General features: G+C 30.4%; 1 protein-coding gene and 1 long non-coding RNA gene across 2 annotated transcripts in view; one reads left to right on the top strand and one right to left on the bottom strand.

Annotated features, from left to right (window-relative positions):
• The window catches only part of Rpn3 (regulatory particle non-ATPase 3), a 54,671-nt gene extending 47,231 nt beyond the window's left edge, over positions 1-7,440 (top strand). The window contains exon 12 of the mRNA XM_067274577.1: positions 7,232-7,440. Within this exon, the coding sequence (XP_067130678.1) occupies positions 7,232-7,306 (75 nt within the window). The 3' untranslated portion in view covers positions 7,307-7,440. The remainder of the gene's footprint in view (positions 1-7,231) is intronic.
• Positions 7,441-7,903: 463 nt separating this feature from the next.
• LOC136978764 (uncharacterized) lies at positions 7,904-19,282 on the bottom strand. Its single transcript, XR_010881279.1, has 3 exons — positions 19,150-19,282; positions 17,155-17,256; positions 7,904-8,079 (listed from the first exon to the last, which is right to left on the bottom strand). It is a non-coding gene; the product is annotated as an uncharacterized lncRNA (long non-coding RNA).
• Positions 19,283-21,023: the final 1,741 nt, after the last annotated feature.

The following is a 21,023-nucleotide window of genomic DNA, read 5'->3' as shown; positions in this document are numbered from 1 at the left end:
TTAATCCATAGTTAAAATTTGCATTTGTATGAAACAGCACTTCTAATGTTTGTTAAAAGTATACTTTTAAATTTTATAAAACAACAAATTTAGAATAACAGTATATTTAAAAATACAATGTAATTCTAATTATAACTTTGTTCAAAAGTATTTTTTGTATTCTTTCTCCATTATTCATGCCGAGAAGTATTGGGAATTTTTATATAACATATTAAAATTTTTGGAGACAATACATAATAGCCAATGCTAACTAGAGTGATATACACTATTCATACACCTCTTTTAAAGAGTTTTGTCAAAACTCCTAAGAATTTGAATAAGTAAATCAGGTACTTTATTTCAAATTATGGGATTTTCAACTACCACTATAAGCTGGAAATGGAATATCTAGGCCAAAAGTCAAATTTTCTTATGTAACAAAATATTTTTTTAACGTACTGTTGATGTAGGCAAAACATAATAAAAATGTTGGCACAATAAATCATATGTATTGATACTGAACTAACAAAAATTGTTACTACTGCTATATAATATTTTTGTTTGTGTAAACTCTTCAGGCATAGCCTATTTGGCACTGATTTTAACTGTTGTTCAATCAAAATTTTCAAACTACTTTTCTCAATGCAAGCTTCTGTTCTGCTTGAAAAAGAATTTATTGTTCAAAGAACTTCATAGGACATGGCTACTTAGATCATACCTTTGATGTGTGACTGGGAATGAAAGCTTCTTTGAAATAAAAAATAAGTACAAGTGTAATTTTTACATTTGTTGACACTTAACATTCAGCCAGCTGAAAAATAGTGTGACAAAACAGCTTTGCTGAGAAGAGTTCATCACACTTTCAACATCATTTTATGATCAATGCAAGTAGAAAAAATGTTTGAGACAAAATTGATTTTTCTTCAAGTTTAGTCGGAATGTAAATTTCAAAATACCATGGTCCATTTAAAAACTTAACTTTCGACCCAAATAATTTGTTTTCAGCCAGTATTGGAAGTTGAAAATATCACTATTTGATAGAGATACTCAATTTACTTATCAAAATTTTTAGGATTTTTGGTGAAACTTTCTTTCCTTCATTTTAAAAGGGGTGACAGATGGTCTGTGTCACCCTGTATGTCAGAACATCATACATTTTCATGTTCTATTTAGACATAATTTTAGTTCTTGTTAGAAAAGATTATTGGTAATTTATTTTATAAGAAGCATTCTTAGGTTAGTCTGTTTTAAAGTCATTATTAATTATTCATTTAAAAATGAATAAAAATTATGATCATTCAATTGTTAAAGTGAATCTTTTGTCAGTTGCTGAAATGCTTTTCTGAAAATGCTGTTTTATTTATTTTTTAGAATTTTTAAATTTATACAAGTTGTTATAAGATAATACAACCATGTTTTTTCTTACATAATGTGTTGGTACAGGAATTATTCAAGATTTTATTTATTAACTGAAACATTTGAAACTTTGGAATTGAAATCATGACATTTACTCTAATGAAACAAGATTGAACCAGGTGTGCTACCCATCACTTTATTTATTAATTGAATTATGAAGATTTAGGCTATGACAGATAAAAATTGATGAAAAGTAACAATTTGAATATGTGGAATTAAACAAATATTTATTTAGTAATTATTTAATATCACTGGAAATAAATTTGTTTCTGATAAACAAATGACAGTTATTGATAAAATTAAAATGATTATTAGCCTGTGAGGCAATTTCTTAAATGGATACTTTAATCTGCATGAGAACACAATGAAGAGTACATTTTTGAGCCCATAATTTCATTATATGATTGTTAAAGTGATTGTCTTGTGTTTTTAATAGTTAGGAAAAAGCAATTTAATTAGGCAAATGTGAAATATGTCATAAAAAATTTTGGACTTATAGAAAGTTATTTCACTACATAATATTGATGACAAAAATAAACAATCTTACTTTTGGAAACTTATCTATTAATAAAAATTATTATTTATCATTAGAAAAAGTATAATCTAGAAAATGTATTCAGCCAGATTGAAACATTGACAATAAAATGAAACTAATTTAGCTTTTTTTATAATTAATAATAATAAATAATCCAAAGAACTTTAAAAAAAAAACAAATATTTACATTTTTATATCATTGCCTTATTTTAGAACTGTATTTTAGGCAATGCAATTCCATGAATGGGATAAACTCTTCATTGTTATCATAACAATGAACCACTCTGTCATTTAAAAAAGACAACTGCAGCCTATTTTTTTTTTATTTTGGAGAAATTTCCTTCAAAATCAAAAGAAAAACAGTTGCTTCCAAATTATGAGTGACAAAACAAAAATCTAGTATACATGAATATGTACTGTACATCTTACTTTTAGATTTATTTACAGAAATATCTGATAGATATCTGAACTTCATTACTGTTACATTTAGGTTGTTTTTTTTGTTTTCATGATGTGGTTGTACAAAATTGATAAAATAAATGATTATTTTTCAGTTTAATTAACAAATTATAAATTTTAAACATAAACTATATCATTTTAAGTGCCAAAAGTCACATGAATTGCACTTCAGCACTTAAAATTGTTATGCTTTGCACATACATTTAAATTCAAAATACAGCCACTTACAGTGCCACTATTGCCATATTATTTTTTGCAGCAGAAAAACATTGCATTTCTTCAGTCAAATGTATTTAGAGAAAAATGGCATTTACAATATCATAGCATTGCACGCTTAATATATGTTTTTATCATTCATTTGCCATCAGATACAGAAAATGCTGTAAAGTTGTTAAACAAGGATAAGAAATTCTTGTCAAGTGAAACAGATTTCATTAGAAATTAAAAATCTGACAAAACATATTTGTAATTTTGTAGTAATACTTATTATTATTTTTCATTGTCCTTATTCAGGAATAGATTTAAATGAAAATAGGTCTATTAGGTGTAGTAAATATAAACATTGTTTTTTTTACTATGAAAGGACTATACAGTAAGTCTGGGATTTAATGGACAAAAAATTTTTTCTTTATTTTTTTTATTTGTGAATAGAATATGATAAAAGGTTGGGTCATTGAGTTAATGAGTATAAATTCCTTCATGTATAGTACAAGTCATTATTAATGTATATATTTAAAATACATTTAATTTAATGGACATTCCTCCTCCAATTAGTCCATTAAATTGAGGACTTACTTTCATACATATATACATAAATAATAAAGGTTTAAAAGAAAAAATAGATACTTTTACATAACATATGCTATTTCATAACATCAAATTTAGTCATTTGATGTTATGAAATAGCAGGAAAACTGAAGTTTCAAATCTATCTTTCCTTATTCACAATTTCTTAATTAAAAAAAACATATAGTGAATAATTATTACTGTATGTATGTATATGTATATATATATATAAATTCCTAGTATATTTTCTTTCTTGGAACCCATTAAACATTTGATTTTTGTAAAATAGAATAGACTATAGGCCAGGCATGGCCAACATACGGGCCGGATCTGGCCCACTTAATGAATTTATGCGGCCCGCAATTAATCTTTCAATATTAGCTTCTTAACTTCCAATAATTGGTCGAATGGATTCGCGATACTTCTTTATTTTTTAAAAAAATTCCATTGTAGAGGTTTACAAGTTTTGTACTCGTCTGTGTGATAGTGCAGAATAAAAAAAGAAAATGATAAATTTACAATATTAATATTTATCATAGAATAATATATGTTAGACAGTAATTCAAGATATACAGGTGATATTCAATTTAACTTAGTAATGGGTGTGCTTTGACAGAAATATAATACTAATATATCTAAACATTTATTTACTTAAATGAATCGTTCTGTATTTAACATTTTTTAATTTTAATATTTCGTTCGGCCCGTGAAAAAAGTTTTCTTTCCAATTCGGCCCGGGGTCAAAAACTGTTGCTACAGGCCCATTTCCTAATTAAAATATGGGGTAAGTTATATAAGATGATGATAATTGAAGGGGCATTATTGGTTTGGTTGAAGATATCCACTGTTGTTGGTGGCCTAGGCAATATATTATAATGTTATTTATTATCTAGCATCTTTTAACTATCGATATCCGTTTTTACTGGATTAATTCGAGAGTGAAATTTTTCTGGAATAATTTTGTGACGCTTTTAAAGTGAAAATCGCCTTTTATTCTACATGCAAATTTATCATGGATATAAATAAGAAGGTTGCACGTAATATCTCGGAGCCAATGGCACAAAGAGACAATCATTTATCATTGGTAGAAGTCAAGGATATCGGATCGGATGTGGGATTTCTCTGTAGACAGCCTGTCGCTGATTGTATACAAAGTATCCCGTTGAAGACGACAACGGAATCCAGACAGTCAAGAAAAAGAAAGAAATGAAATCTACGTCCTTCAAACTCTCTTCATTTCGTGCTATACCTGTTCGTAATTGACGTTGGCTAATTATTTTCCGTCTTTGACCGGGCTTCCCTCCTTTATGATACTATACCTTTTGTTTTCGACCGCGGTCGTGTTTCGATCGATTCGATCTCCACCTGGACGCCAAACGTCTCCTTTATTACGACGAGGCGGAAAAAAAGCAAATTATTTTAATTTTAATTCTGGCGAAGTGTCGATTTGTGGAGGGAGGAGGAGAAAAAAGGCGTTGTTCGTGATGTTTAGTCCTCGACCGAACATGTTCGGGCTTTCTCCGGCCCGTTGACGACTTAAATCGAATGAAGTGCTACTTTTTTGTTTCTTCTCGAGGATCCTCGACTCGGGCATCAATTAGCTATTAATTGGCAGGCTCCGAGTTTCCGTCGGCTCGAGTGGCTCTCTTTCTAAAGAAATTTTCGCTTTTATCTTCCTACTTAACCAACTTTTACAAAACGGAAGTCGAACCGGCTGTTTTCCGCTCCTCCTCTTCGGTTATTTACGTTCATATTCGTCTTAACGAGTTTTTATTTCCTATTTTTAAAAATTGTTTCGTATCGCGGAAGTGAGAAAAGACGAGAAATTCGATAGGTGGTAGTAACGGCAGGGTCCTACAGATGGCGACACGGGTTCGTACCCTTCGTCGTCGCTCGTTAATCGTTTATTCATGAACCGTCGAATGACTGCAGCCGTATTCGTTAAGTGGACGCTGTCAGTTTTGTCAATAAATGACGGAACAATAGAGGCCAACTTTCGGACGGGAATATTTGTTTATAATAATGCCGTTTTCTGTGTTACGTTCTGCTAGACCATTCCGACAGATTAAAGTCGATTCCCGCACCTTCGACCCGAAGTTTACACGCCCGATTTGCTTTTCCATTATATCTAGGATCTGATTAATTAATCGAAGGGTTATTTCTATTTTTATTTTATTTTTAAACGCCTTTTTTCCCTCTCCCCCTCCTCCCGTCATTCCGGCAACTACGTCGTCCGGGTTGGCGATTATTGAAAACGTACTTCCTTCGGTGGTGATTTAGGTCAAGGAAAGAAAACAAACGGAAGTATCGCTCCTCGTTGCAAGGTCGGGCGAATTTTTGGAACGATCTGCAGTTTTTTCTCGGGCAGTAAAAACGTAAATAAGTTTTCGGTTGCGAAAGGGAAACCCTAGACGACGGCGGTTCGTAGGAGCGGTTACGAAGAGTCTCCCGAGGTCGGGGCGACTGGGAAATCCTACTAAATCAATCTGGACGTGACGAGAACCTATAGCCATTATATAAAGTTATAGAAGTGTTTTCGTCTGACGGAACGAGAGGTCGTCCGTCTGGTTTTTCCCCCTTCCAGTAAGGGGGAAGTCGTTTTAGCAGCGTTTTATCGATAGGATTGGCTTCGATAGACGCGCGCAAGATTATTATTATTATTTCTTTTTTTCTTTCCGATTTTCCGACCAGAAAATTCGTGAAGAGTCGAACGTCGTTAAGCTCGTAAAATCGCGGCAGTTACATCGATCCCCTTTTACGTCGTTCTCTCACTTCACCGGCCATTCGAAAAATAATTAATTTAAGACTTGTGTGGGAAATAGAGCTCGTTCCGAGACGAACCGTTGCCCGCGAATACGCGAGTTTTATTGTTTTCGAAGGGATACGATAAGAGGGAAGAAATTTTTGTGTGTGTAATTCTGTTAGGGTCGTGGCTAAAATCTTGGAAAGAGGGCGTTTCCCGTATAATTTCCCTCGTGATGCAAGTCTTTCTTCCTACGTTACCTGGCAACGTGGACTGAGTACAGCCGTTTAGCTATTGTCGACCCTCTTGGCGAAATTCTGTTTTGAAACCGTACTCGAGGGGTCGAGTCGAGACGGTGGCCCACTCAGAAACGCTCCCTTGCCGCTTTTGAAGGTTTGGCGGTCGGGATCGAACCGCCGAAAGTTCGGAGGTCGAGAGCTTTTCCCGGAGAGCGCGCGCGTTTTCCCGCTCTCGTCTAGGAAAATACGCGCGGCGGTATCGACGTATTTCCGTTGGCAGAAAGCAATTTCCGGTCCGTCCACGACGGCAGACGAAATCGGATCCGGTTTTAAAAACTTTCGATTTTCTCTTGATTAAAGAGCGGCTCTTTATTTTTTTCGCCTATGCATTTTATTGTCTCGGGTCGACGAAAACCAGCGCCACGTGGTGTCGACCGGGCAAAAACCGGCTGAAATTTCTCCATTTTTTGTTTTTTAAACGAAGCGAGGAAAGGAAAAGTGTCGTTTAAAAGCCATAAAAAGGCCACGTCGATAGAAACTTATCGGAGCGAGAACTCGATCGGGTCGTCTTAAATGCCAGGGGGAGACGGGCGGAGGGGACGAATCTACTGCGTTGGGCCGAGTGACCGAAGGGTAGTATCGATTCCTTCTACTCGTTACGCGATTTCCTCCAATTATTCGGCGTCTGCCGCCCCGGGGAAATACGATGCGGGAGGAAGAAGCCGTCCGTAATATTTGGCCGAGGGTCGGATCGGTCCACCGACCGGGGAGTTCAGTCGACCTTCGACGAGAGCCGACGCCCCCGCGGCGATTGGACTCGTCCACCTCTAACCCTTTGGCGCCATCGATCGCGCCGGCCGCTCCGCGCCCGTCCCGCACCCCGGTCCGGACTGCGGATAAAAACGGGCGCGCGGCCGACTTCCGGTCGGTCCGGCCCGGAAAGGACGCGGCCACAGCACCGAGGTAGGGCGGCGCGCGCAAGCAACGAGCGCGCAAAAAGTCCATCCGCCCCGGAAAAAAAAATAGCGAAGGAAGGAAGGAGAGAGCGATTAACGATTGCGTTTTATGTTTCAGGAGCGTCGGGAGCGGGAGCAGCAGGACCTGGAATACGCCAAGGAGATGGCCGACGAAGACGACGAGTTCCCCTAGCAACCGGGCCGGCACCGGAGAGTCGCCCGGTCCGGTCCACCGTCGGGGGGAGGACGCCGGTTCTTAGTCTCTTCCGTTCCGTTACGTCACCTGTAACCTTTTCGTGTATAGCAATAAAAAGTGTTCTTTCTTTCTCTCTTCGTCCGACGCCGCCTTTTCTCGCGCGACAAACCGTTTCGTGCGATCGAATTCGATCGATCGTTCGAATAACGGCTCGATCGAATCGAGTCCAAGCGTTACTTTCGCGTGACACGCCATCGTCGGATTTTTTTCTCGCGTCTTCCGGTTTTTTTTTCTTGGCGGTTTATTTAACCGGCGGAAGAAAACGGGAGCGAGTGGCAACGCGTTAAAGAGAAGGTGTCGCTTCGACATCAAAATATCCGGGAAAATATTTTTTAAAAAAGACGTAAGATGCGGGGATAGGAGAGAGAGTGGTGATATAAGGGGATTTGGAGTGTCGCGAGGTTCGTTTAACTGAGCATTTAGCGTAAGTGACGGATTCGTCGGTCCGAAAAACAATATCGCCTTCGAACGAAACGCGATACGAAAAGATATTGATAAATTCCTCGTATTCGTAGTGGGGATAATGAACAAATGTTAACATTGCTTGTAATTTTTAATTAACAAATTATTCTCCGTCGACGTTTGTTTGTTCTTCTGCGTGGATGCTTCTTATAAAGATCAGAAATTCCTTCCCGATGTGGCTCTCGACGAAAAGGGTATAACACACCTCGTTGAGCTGGAATGTTCCGCGGATCGGCGCAAACAATAACCTGAAATAAAAATTTCAAAACGTGCGTTATTATTATTAAACTTAATTATAATAAAGTGGCGTAATTTCGTACGCCTTTAAGAGTTTAAAAGAAGCGTCTATTAGTGGTTTTTTGGGGGGGGCAAAACAAAAAATAATTTCAACCAGGAAATCGACCGAGAGTATAATAAGTTCGGTTTATCCGTAAAGATCGGAGTTAACTGGATTACAAAGCGTAACTTTGAGTTTGTTTTTTGCCGGGCGAAAAACGAATTTTCGGAGTCGATAAGGCGAGAAGAATGTATTTTTAGAATTCGTGCGAATAAGTCGATGGCATGTCGTCGAGATTCGGGTAAACACAGAACGGTTGGCGAGTAGAACTTTACGTGATTCGGCCATTCCGACCTGGTGGAGGAGGAGGAGGAGGGAAAATGACCAAAGTTACTACTAACTCGGGTTGCGTGCCAATGTTTTGAAATTCGCGACGTTTCGGCCTTAATTAGTAAGTACCGGCGGCTCGCAAACTACTTTCCTTTCTTTTAATAAGACTTACTTTAATTTCCCTTATTTATATCGAGTCGTGCGGTTTAATTTTTGCGCTTTTTCTTCCTCCCCCTTTTTTAATTCGATTTTTCGCTTTTCAAAAAATTCGGTCGTTATCGAAATATTCCTAAAGTGTTGCGCGTCTTTTATCGCCGCTGAAAACGCGAATTAACGTGTTGCCAATTAAATGCTTGGCGATTAAAAATGCCACCAGAAGGAATTTAGGTAAATGCCGTTTTTTAAGCGATTAACTTGCCCCCTTCCAAAAAAATAATATTAACATATTTATATTAAAAGCATTAAGAAAAATTCTTTTACGCGTTAATTTAAAGTTCTCTTCGTTAGGCGGAAAGTCGAAAAAAATAAAAAATAAATGCGTGTTGATCTTTACGGTTCGGACATTTAATTATCTTCGCCATAAATGAATAATATAGAATAATAAAATAGCGAGTATTCTTTTCCAACTGTGTTTAAAAAATTCATTAACACAACACTACAACCGTGACTTGGATGTGTTTCTGAATAAATCATTTACTCTCGAGGAAATTTATTTGTTTTAAATTTACTATAATTTCATATTCTCTAACTGCTCGGTCGAAATTACATTTTCGAAAAAGTTTTATGGAAAAAAATGTCAAAGTTTTTTTAAGTTTTAAATTAAAAATTCGCTACATTAGCGGTAAATAAATGGAAAAATTTTTACATGTTTCCGTGGGGGTAAAAATTTTCCTATACGCATTATTATTTCTTAATCCGAACATTTATTTTCTAAATTGGTCAATTTAGAAGGTAAATCGACTGATTCTTCCTGTAAAGAATGTTTAACGGAAATAAACATTTTTCTAGAATTTTTTGGGTATTTTACAAAAGTAAATAACTCTATTCAAACAGCTAAAGTCACGTAAAGTAATTAGTATCAATTACTTAATAAAATATGCTGGCAGAGCCGACAAATCTGTCGAAATTAACTCGAACAGGACTCTGGAACGTCTCAGGGTCGAATTTCCAGAAACGATAGATCCGAATAAAAACTTCCTAATACTCTAATTAAAAATACTTTCGCCGAATTAATTATTGAAATTTTAATAAGCGGATAATTTCTATCGAGATTCAAACGAGTCCGTAATTCGAACGCTTTTGTCTAAAGTTCTTTAAGGCGCTCGAAGGTAACGTAAGAAATTAATCGTCGAATTAGAACGTAAATTATATGCAAATATTTTAATATCGCCAAAGAGAAATATTCCCCTAACAGTAAATACAAACATCTGTTTATAAGCAGAAAAATCGTTTTTATCTACGCCAAAAAACAATTTCCCTTTTCTCCTGTTATGCTCTTCCTAAAATACTGCACTGTACTGTACCTGGTGACCCTACCTAATTAATTAAGCGGAGGGTTTTTTTAAAAAATCCAAATAATTTCGAATGTTTTTCTTAAAAATACAAAACTTTTATCGTTTTTTCGTACGTGTAAAAAAACCAATTGACATAGTCTGATTTAATCAAATCAAAGATTTTCAAATGCAAATTTTATGATAATTTTTGACTTGTAGTCATTAAAAAAAACCCTGTTCTTAATAGTCTAACTTCCTAATTATATTTCAAGGTGTGTGTGTGTGTGTTTGTGCGCGCTTTTGCTGGACCGGAAGATAAAATCACAAACATACTCTAGCAAAGATCTTATTAAATATAATGTAAGAATTTCTCTGCAGGTAAAGGTAAATGAGAAAATAAAATTCATTTATTACAATATAGATACAAGCCCGACATACGAAATAAACATTTATGTAGCTAAGTACATTGTTCTTTTATCCATGTATACATGTATCAATTATGAAAAACGTGCAGTTTTTTTTTAATCATTTATATAAATGCAAAAATTACTAAGTATTCATTTCTTATACTTTTTGAATAACAAGGCTAGTTGTAGTCATTAAAAAAAACGCTGTTCTTATTAGTCAAACTTCCTAATTATATTTCAAGGTGTGTGTGTTCGTGTCCGCTTTTGCTGGACCGGCAGATAAAATCACAAACAAGAGATTATTTTAACTATTAAAAGCCATAAATACAACTTTTTTAGATTTCTAATTAATTACATCTTTTTAAAACGCTCGAAGAATGTAGAAATAGTTTCGAGCAAGGCTTATTAGAAATAAGATAGGCCTTGGATAAATCAAATGTGAGGCCTCGCCTCACTTTAATAGCCTTAAGATTATATAATTAAAACAAATGTGGATTTACTACGAAAGTGATTTAAAAAATCTTCACCACGCACACTTTTTTTTTACGTAAAAGGCTAAATTTTGCAAGCCCTCTTTATCAAGGGCCTGGGCTAAGTAGGCCTGTTAGCATCGAATATTTGTCATAATTCAAGTTTGACATTTAGCGAAGATAGTTTTGCAGTAATAATTACTTGTAAGTAGGTTATTCTAGTCTGGATTTTTTATTCATTCTGTATAATTATTTTTATTAAATAATATAAGTATAATAAAAATAAAAGCACATATATTTCAATATCTAATTTTATTTTTATAATAATTTAAACACGTTTTATATATATTGTATATAGGCCTATATAAAAAAATAATTTGATGATGATTGATACTGCAGAGTTATTAATATAAATGCAAAATTTCTTCGTCTATTTAACATTATATCGATGTATTTATTATAAAATTATAATTATTCATATATTATTTCATTATTTAGAAAATTGCTAAGTAATATTTAAGATGTATTGAAAATTTGTATGCATTTTCCAAGGAATGTAAAATTGTCCGATGAGTTTTTTCATATTTTTTCACCAAACATTATTCATTTATTTTGCAACATAATACATACGCACATTATAATATTTAAACTAGTTTTGTACGTTAAAAAATTTCCATCCGTGTTTTAATGAAATTCTATACAGCTGTTAATCAAACTAGAAAGATAAAGTGAGGAAATCACTTAGGAAACGCCGTGTGGTATATTAAACTTAAAGAAAGAAAAAATAAAAAAATACGATTAGGAAATACGCAATAAAGATAAGTATCAAGGTTCGAAGATTTGTTTTGCTCAAGAAGAAGAAGAAAAAAGTAGAAAGAATGAAGCGATAAAGTTACAAGCGCAAATTTACAAGTTAGAAAGTGTTAAAAGTACAAAAAAAAAAGAGGAGAGATTTATTTCGGTTATTGTTTTTAAAAATCGCAGAAGGAAATGGGGCTATTTGGAACTGCTTAAAATTAAGACAACGAAATTAAGCGCACAATTAGTATGTAATTAAATTGGCGCGTTATCATCAGATATACGACATCGATGTTGAAGCGATGTTATTTGTCTCGTTTAAGCGAGGCTTTAGGATAAATCAGAATATCTCTTCAACTTCCGAGGTCGGATTAAAGCGGTTATACTCCATTATTCTAGAGAGCAGTCCACTCGCTATTAACGGACTTCACTTGACCTGTTAGCAACAATCGCATCTAAGAGACTGTTCAAAAGCATCAGCCAAACAACTACGCCTTATCTTCAACGCTCGACGGATACTCTCTTCTAAGGTGTAAACGGCCGGACGGGTTCGAGAACTCCAACGTTTTCCAAAATTAATGCACCCACGTCACTGGACGCGGGACTTCGAAAGATGGCGGATTAGTCTCGTCGGTCACGGTCAGATGGACAGTGACAGCTCTGCCGTAACTCGAACCCGTTTACGAACCAGAAACGAGTCACGTTCCGTACTAACTGCCAACTTTACAGAAAAAAAACCCTTGTAACTTTTTTTATTTTTATTTTTTTAAAACTAAACTCCTCTCTTTTTACTTTGGTGCATCGGTTTTAAATTCTTGGCCGAGTCTTATCTGTGTCTTAAAACTAAACTCCTTTAAGTTTGTGAAATTATTAACAAATGTTTTGAAGCGGAGTCGCACTCTCAATCACGTTAACAAAAGGCTCTCTTTGCCGCTATAAAAAGTTTAATTGATAAAGCATTCGAGTCAGTTTGGCTCCGTGCCTTCGATCGATAGCCAACTCCATTGTACACCTAACTAAGCGGAATGAAGACTAAACTATTACAAAAATAACTTCGACCGAGGCAAAAAAAAAAAAATTGTTAGTAGAAAAAGAAATCGCTTCGTGGCCTAAGATGTATTTACGAACGGGTACGAGTTATTTATTTAGCTCAATACTTTGTTTAGTTTTCTCGACGGCCGGTAGATGGCGCCTGCGTTCCATTTGGGTTTTCGGCGTAGCCCCGTCTTTACTCGATGTTTTTTCACGGTTAATAAATAAAATGAATTCTAAAATAAATACATTTAATTAATGGAAGGTTTGATAAACGCTTTTAAAAAATCAAACCAGAAAAAACAATAGACTAGTTTAAGAACAAATGATGGATTTGTTTACTAAGCAAATATAAGCATTAAAAAGAAATGCGATGATAATTTCCGCATTCAATACTCTTCGATGCTTTCATTCATTAAACGAAATCCTTTTAAGAGTAAAAGTCTTCTAAACACTATTAATCGTACGCTAAATAAACATTCGAGAGTGACAAATAAAAAACCAAAATAAAAAAAGCTTGAGGAAATTTAAATACATTCAAAGAAATAAATGTAATTCAAACGCTGGAATATTCGAAAGGTATAATTTTAGGAAAATAAACAAACGGAGAAAGATTTTTTAAATTTTTAACTAGTTTATTATTGTTTGAGAAAAGTGAGAGAGTTAATCGCGTAAAGTTGCTTTGATCTCGGCCCCTGATATCTGGGATGCTATCCCTGTTGACACTTAAAGCGACCCGTTATTTACCAGAGAATGGAGGAAGGACCGTCCCCTTCCCGTCGTGCACCGCGAGCATCCTGGACAAGATCGACTAATCACATGACACCTCCATAAATATTTTATACCTTTCCGGTTCCTTCGAGTTTTAATACGAATAAAACTAATTTTCTGCACTTCGTTTTCTTCTTCGCGCCTGACCAAATCGTTAATTCTATGGAGTATTATTATTATTATTATTATTCTGCATTTACTTATATATGCACACTTGTTCATTTTATTTATTTATTTATTTTTTATGTTTCCCTTTATGTAATGCCGTGTTAATACAACAGAAGATGTTCGTTAATCTAAAATAAAGTTTCCGGCACGCATTTCTTCGTCTAATCAACGTTGTTTATTTACGTTGCATTCTCGAATCTCTTTAAGTGAATTTTGTAAGCATGGAATGGATCTCCATCCCGGTTGTAGTTTGGTATTAATAATCCGGGATGGTAATTCCTACTCTTTTCTTCCCCATCTACCGTCTTTTGCTAACAAATATTTTCTTTAGCAGCCGTTTCTCTGTCACAAACTGTAATTACATTTAAATTAAACTAGGGAATACACAGATCGATGCAATTTTCGAATCTTAGAACCGTACTGTCATTCAAATAACAGGTGTCTCTCTTATTGGTACGCTAAAATGTGACATCGCGGAAGATAAGATTTTGAGCATGCGTAAACCCGCCTCTCGATGACAACTTCTAAGAGGGAGTGTTGTCATATTCTTGTTCACTTTTACCATCTCGTTATTCGCATCAGCAAAGAATGCAACCAAGCATTCTAACTGCCTTTCTAAGTGCTTTCTTTCAAAACATTTACCAAATCGTTACTGCTTAACTTTACATTTTTATCTCTTAAATGCTTCTGCATTACTTTTTTCAAATTTTTATTGATTAAATATGAATATAAAATAAAATTTTTTTCTATCTTAATTTTTATTAAACATATTTCATTTTAAATCTTTTATAGTAATCTTTAGAAATAATTATATTTAATATTTAAAACCAAACTGTCTTAAAATATTATAAATTAAATCAAGAATTATTTACTAATATTTTAATAAAATAAAATATACATTTATTATAAAAATAAATTTCAAATAAAGATAATTATATTAAACTAAACTTTTTCAATAAGTTTGAACTACAGTTTAAGCCATAAATATAGTTAAAAGATTATGTTTTCTATCCCAATTAGATTCTATTGATGCAGTTTTATCATATAAATTATTCTATTCGAGTTATAATATTTAAAAAAATAATCAAAACAAGTTTTTCTTCAGTAATAGCTAATAGGACTATTCAAGAATTTCGAAAAAGGACAGTAAATAAGTGTAATGCCCTACAAACTTCTCCAAATAATTCATAAAAATATTGATAAAATCGTTTTAAATTATTATATATATATATATATAAAAGGATGAGAATCAAAATTTAAACCCATGTATTTTATATAAAATCATTGGATGATTTTCTCTAAGAAGTGAAAAATGTTTCGTAATCATAACGTTATTCAAAGTGTTTTCTAAAATATTTGGATTTTGATGTTGCCTTTAACAACACGATAATTATAAGTTGATTAGCATGACTGATGACAAAATTATCCTTTGGTTCTTCTTCGTGTAATTATATTTTTATTGTAGAATTTATTAAAATTTTCCCTCTTAAACATTTAATTATAGACCTTTTATATAACTAATATTTTAAAAAATATATGTATATATATATATATCAAAAAGACAAATTAAAAAATATTTTTATAGCACAGTTTTAATTATAGCTTTAAAAATTTTCGAAATATAGGCTAAAGCGGCTTTAGATTTTATTACTAAATATTTAAATTGCATTTCTTAATATAAAATATTTCAAAATGAATGTTGAATAATTAAAAATAAAAAATAACCTTGAATAATAATCATTTAAAAATTAGAAACCTTCAAGTTAAAAAAACTACTTGTAAAATTTTTGTTTCAAAATTATTTATTTATTTAATTTTTAATTGCAAATATATTTTACAAAATAAACCTTCAAATCTATTTAATGTAAAATTTATGTAAAATTTCGAAATATGCATTTTAAAGACGTTATTCGTAATATTTTTTATAATTATAAACGTATAAATTACTTAAATACAATAACATGAATATATATATGTTTTATTTTTGTTAATTTAGATATTGGCATATTATCAAAATAAATTTACTAATGGTCTGCATGTACAGAATTTAAATTATCAAATAAAGTGACACAGGTAAAGATGTTTTATACGGAAATTATATTAAGAACTTTTAAAATTTAAATGGAAAAAAATTACATTATTATAGAACCGAAAGGTTCAAAACAACATCTTATCAGATACCTAATTACTGTGTCTTTTTACATAAATCATCTGTTATTACTTTACTTTTTTATTGTATATATAATAAATTAAATATTTTCATTTCTACATACTTCCTTTCAGACTCTTAATTTCTTTGTTATTATTTTATTAACATTATTTTTCCTGTAAAATACTACAGGAAATAATTCTTCAACTTTGCTTATGTTTAATTATTAAACGAATAAATAAAGTAAATTACTCGAAAAGCTAAATAAAACTTGAATTTCATATATATAAATTTCTGTGAAACATATGGAAGTTAAAATATAAATAAATAAATAATTGTTTTAAAGAATATTGCTAGTTTTATGTATCATAAAAAACTTTAAAATATAAAAGTCTGTATATAATGAATTTAATTAAATATAATTTTAAAAGTTTATAGTTTAAATGATGAAATACCAGTAAGATTGATCAAAATATATAGAAAATTGTATTTGTTTTTAACAATTAGACAATATAAAAATTGATTTTTATTATACAATATAAGCTAAGCCTATACTACTAGGTTTAGTATTACAGTTTATTATAAATAATAAAATTAGTAAAGAATTATTCTTTCTATTGTTTAAAATAATTTATAAGACAAAATACAGGATCATATGCTTACTATAGTGTTTACATTATTTAAAATAGTTTTATTACTGCTGTAATTATGAGATTTTATTATTTTTTAAATTGTAGAATTGATCAAATTAAATATGTCCATGAGGAAACTTGTTTATAGATATAGTCATTATTTTTCGTTATAATTTGTAACTTTTTATATTAGAAATGTAATTTGTATCGTTCATTTTTAGTTATCAAATATTTTATCTATATGAATAATTTAAAATTTTATTTACAAAAGTTGTAACAGACTTTTAATTTTTCTTAACATTTAATATATATTTAGGCTTATAGTTTTTATAAATTTATACTAACTTACAGTTATAAAAGGTCTTAATGTTTAAAAATATTGTTTACGCTATATATGAACAAGTAATTCAAGGGTAGAATTTTTGTTTATTTAAATAAGTTTAAATTAGCATAAAAATGATAAATGTTTAATGTTATTCAATAAGGAAATGAGTAGGAAAAATCCTGGCTTATTTCTTGAAATTTTTTTTATTTTTGATAATTTAATGCTGATTAATTTCCTATTTATAAGTCATAAGTTATTGAAACAGGTAAAACTTAAAAAAATAAAAATAATTACGAATAATTAAAACACTTCGATTTTAAATCATCTGATATTGCTTTCGCATAAATTCATATATTTTTTTCTATAATAACACGCAATGAAAATTATTATTATCATTTTTAATTTAAACAACTTAATATAAATTTAATTGAAAATAAAATTTATTTATTTATAAATTATTAAAAAGTTTACTTTTTTAGACTCTAGTAGTGACACCAATCAGGATATTTCCTCATTTGGATCGATCCACAATTCAGTTTTCTTTCGTAATATATATTTCAATGAGAAATAATCCTATAATATATAAATAAACATTAATAAATATCATAACAATTATTGATTTCTATAGCTATTCTATAGAAAATTACCAGATGCTCTAACTTGTACAGTACAGACAGTACAGTACATGTTAAAATTATATTATGACTAAAAATTTCACAATATAACAATACAAATTCAACTTTTTTTTAAAAAAAAATCAATATTTTTAAATTAAAATTAGTTTTTAGAATAACATTTAAGACAACTGTTAGCACAAATATTAATAATTTTTTTCAGGCAGATTGCATGCAAAACAGTTGCATCTGCCAAACAATTATGTTATATAAATTAAAATATTTTAAATTATATAAAATATGAAACTTAAAAAATAATTTTTATGTTACAATTCATTGCATGATCATTTTTAAATATTAAAAATATTTTTTTGTTGACTCATAATTATTGTTTGAAAAATTCAAAAGTAAATTAGAAATATGTAGGCCTACATCACTGTATAAGCTTATATTTACAGTACAATACATGTACAGTACAGTATATGTAGTATAATTTAACTTAATTGTTGTATATCTTACCAAATTCAAATTTAAAATCTATTTATTCGTCTATATATTTTTTTAAATATAAGTTAATAAATTTTTAGTAATAATAATTTACAAAATAGATTAAAAGGATGCCTTAAAATAACACTAGAAGCCTTTAAAAACAGGAAAATAAACAAACAAAAAATTATATTAATGATAAGAAGAATCGAATTCGAAATAATAAAGTAAATTAACCAATGAGATGAATTATATTTTTGAAATATTAAGAGGGTTTTTTTGTATATATAAAGCCTATACAGAAGTTAAACGTTTTATTATTATTATTAATGGTAATTTCTCAGTTCTAATCTATCTATTTACAAATATAATTATTTTATTACATAAATAATGTTTATATATTATCAAAATCTTAATCGAAAATTTTCTAATTAAAATAATATAAAATGTAAATGAATTTACTTTGTACATAAATATCATTTAGTTTTTAACAGCATCGCTGAAGGTTTTCAATAAACAAGCTGAAACTCTTAATTATTAAAAAAATATATATTTATATAAATAAATAGAAACATTGTTGTGAAATAAAACTTTTAAAATATTGAATTAAATTTATAATTATTATTCTAATCACTTATAAGAAAATATAACAAGAACAGGTTGGAGATTAGTTACAAGATAAGGGACTATGCTTTATGCTGTTTTTTCCTCATTTAAAAACTATACTAAAAGGTTGCATGTTTAAAATTTTAATAACATAAAATTGTATAAATTTGTTTCAATAACAACAACATTTTTCAATAAATGCATTTTAGTATAATCATAAATAAATTATATTATTGAAATTATGTTACATAGTTGATTAATCTACTAAATTTATCTAATAAAAAACATGATAAGGGTTTAATTCTTAGATTAAGAAACAGAAAGAATCCTCCATAAAATAAGAATTTCTCTATTTTACATATAAAACGAGTTCTTAATACAAATTCTGCTGCGAATTATCACTAAAACTGCGCAGTACTGTACATTTATTATAGAAATTACCGTGGAAATTTTATTTATTCTAATTAAGTTAATCGAAGCTAATGTTTTAATCAGTTTGACTCTATAAGCCAAAATGGATTAAAATGTTCTTTAATTGGATTTCTCCATCTTTAGATTTCCTAAAGATTGTTATCTTCTATTGACTCTAATATAATCAATTATAACAGTTATATATTGATATGACTACTTGTTTTTAATTATAGGTTTCAAACTTATGATCTTTCAGATAAAGGGATTTCTATACAAAATATTCTCTTAAAATTTAACATGGTATAAATTATAATTGTAATTAACAAGTATTCGTTTGAGAAAAACTTACCAATGTTTAAATATGACCTAGAATTTCGAAAGAAAAATAAATTAATAATACAAAACTGTCTACATCATTGTAAAATCATCACTCTTGTATTAAAATTTGTATTGCTTAGTTTTTAAATATTAATTAAAATTTATAAACGTCGAATCAGACAAAACATATTGATTCAAAATTGCCCTTATTTCGTTTATTATCTTTTTTTAAAAATTATTTTATTTATTTATTTTTATTTGATTTAGTATCACATTTATAAGCATTGACTTGCTATTCGATCGAATTTCTCTTATATCATCAGATTAAGTAACGTTTAAAAAGCTTATGCTTAGAACAATGGCTTTAACTACTATGTAAAAATTAGAAAGGCCACTTTTTTCCCCTAACATCCTGCTGAAGTGCATCCTCCACTATCTTGATTAGAGTCTTTCCGCCATCTTGATGAGGATGGCGATAAACAAGAGCGCCATCTGGTGGATGAGCTAGTAAAACAGCCCAAGGCTAGACTTGTTAAACATCGCAGACCAAGAACCACCTGGTTTAGTACATAAAAAAAAATACCTTAAGCCTTGAGGCTAAGAATCTTTTAACACTTTAACAAGACAAGCCGAGATGATCAATTAACCTTTAAGCTTTTGCATAAACAACAATGCTTTGTTTTAAAATAAAAGTTAATTCTTGATTAACTTTAATAATACTCTACGTATTATTAAAGTGTAATTTTTAAGAAATTATCATTAAACAATTATATAGGTCTATATTAATTTATATGAAGCTTTAAAATATAAGCATATAAAGAAATACATTTTCTATTAAATATTCTATTTAGACTTAGATATATGATAAATATTAATTAGCCTATATATTTAAGCTAAATCTTAAAAAATAAAATAAAATATTAAGCTTTTTATTGATTTAAAAAAATAAATAAATAAAATTAGATAATAAATAAAATCATTTAACAAAATAAAATTTAAATAAATGAAATATTTAAGTAAGAAAAAGAATAATAAAAATATTCGTTTAAAATCGAAATAAAAAGTTAATATATATTCAAACAAAGCATATTTTAAAAAATTCGCATCAAATTATTTTCAAATTAACCGATAGTAATTTAGGAAAGATAATTCTTCAGAATATTATTATGAAACAGTCCAACTTTAGTTCCTGAATATTCAGGAATTAAAATCAGATATTTAGCTAAGCGAAATTTAACCAACTCTTCATCATCCTTCAACAATATGCAGACACTAAAATATTACAAAACGGATGCACAGGATCAATGCCAGTGGAGAAACACCAGTCATGACGTAAATCTCTAGACTTCTGCATAGGACATGATCATTAACTATCTTCTGTGCTGATTGTGTAAAATCCCAATTCTATGTGTTTCACTGTAAAGGAAACCTGAATGCTACTCAAGTAAAAATTTTTAAATTACTTCAAACGCAATTTAAGATAAATGTTTAATCTCTCAACTTTTGAAGTTTCTGTAAAATAAAAACTTTTATCCTTTAAGAATCTCTCGAGTTAAATCCTGTAAAAATTGAATTTTTGGAGCAAGATTTAATCAGACATTTTTAAATTTCAAAAATCCATTCTATTTAAAGAAATAAAAAAATAAATAAATAAGTTTAGAGCCTATTAATTTAAAATTTTAAATTTTATAATATTTTTACCAATAAAATATGTTGAGAAATTTTCTTTATCTGATCCTGTTCTCGCTGTTAAAAGTATGGGCTTTGGCGCAACTACAGTATGACATTGTAGACAGCAAACTGACCAGGTTAAAGCAGGCAAACCGTAGACTCTTTTGTGTTAGAGAGAAAGAGTTCAGGCTGTACATACAGTAACATGCAGAGCCCATCAGAAAAACTGGTCTC

This window comes from Centruroides vittatus, unplaced genomic scaffold (genome assembly GCF_030686945.1).
Source record: "Centruroides vittatus isolate TY-2023 unplaced genomic scaffold, ASM3068694v2 contig_1154, whole genome shotgun sequence".
Lineage (NCBI taxonomy): Eukaryota > Metazoa > Arthropoda > Arachnida > Scorpiones > Buthidae > Centruroides > Centruroides vittatus.
Note: the sequence above shows the minus strand (reverse complement) of the source record. Positions and strands in the feature narration are given on the sequence as shown.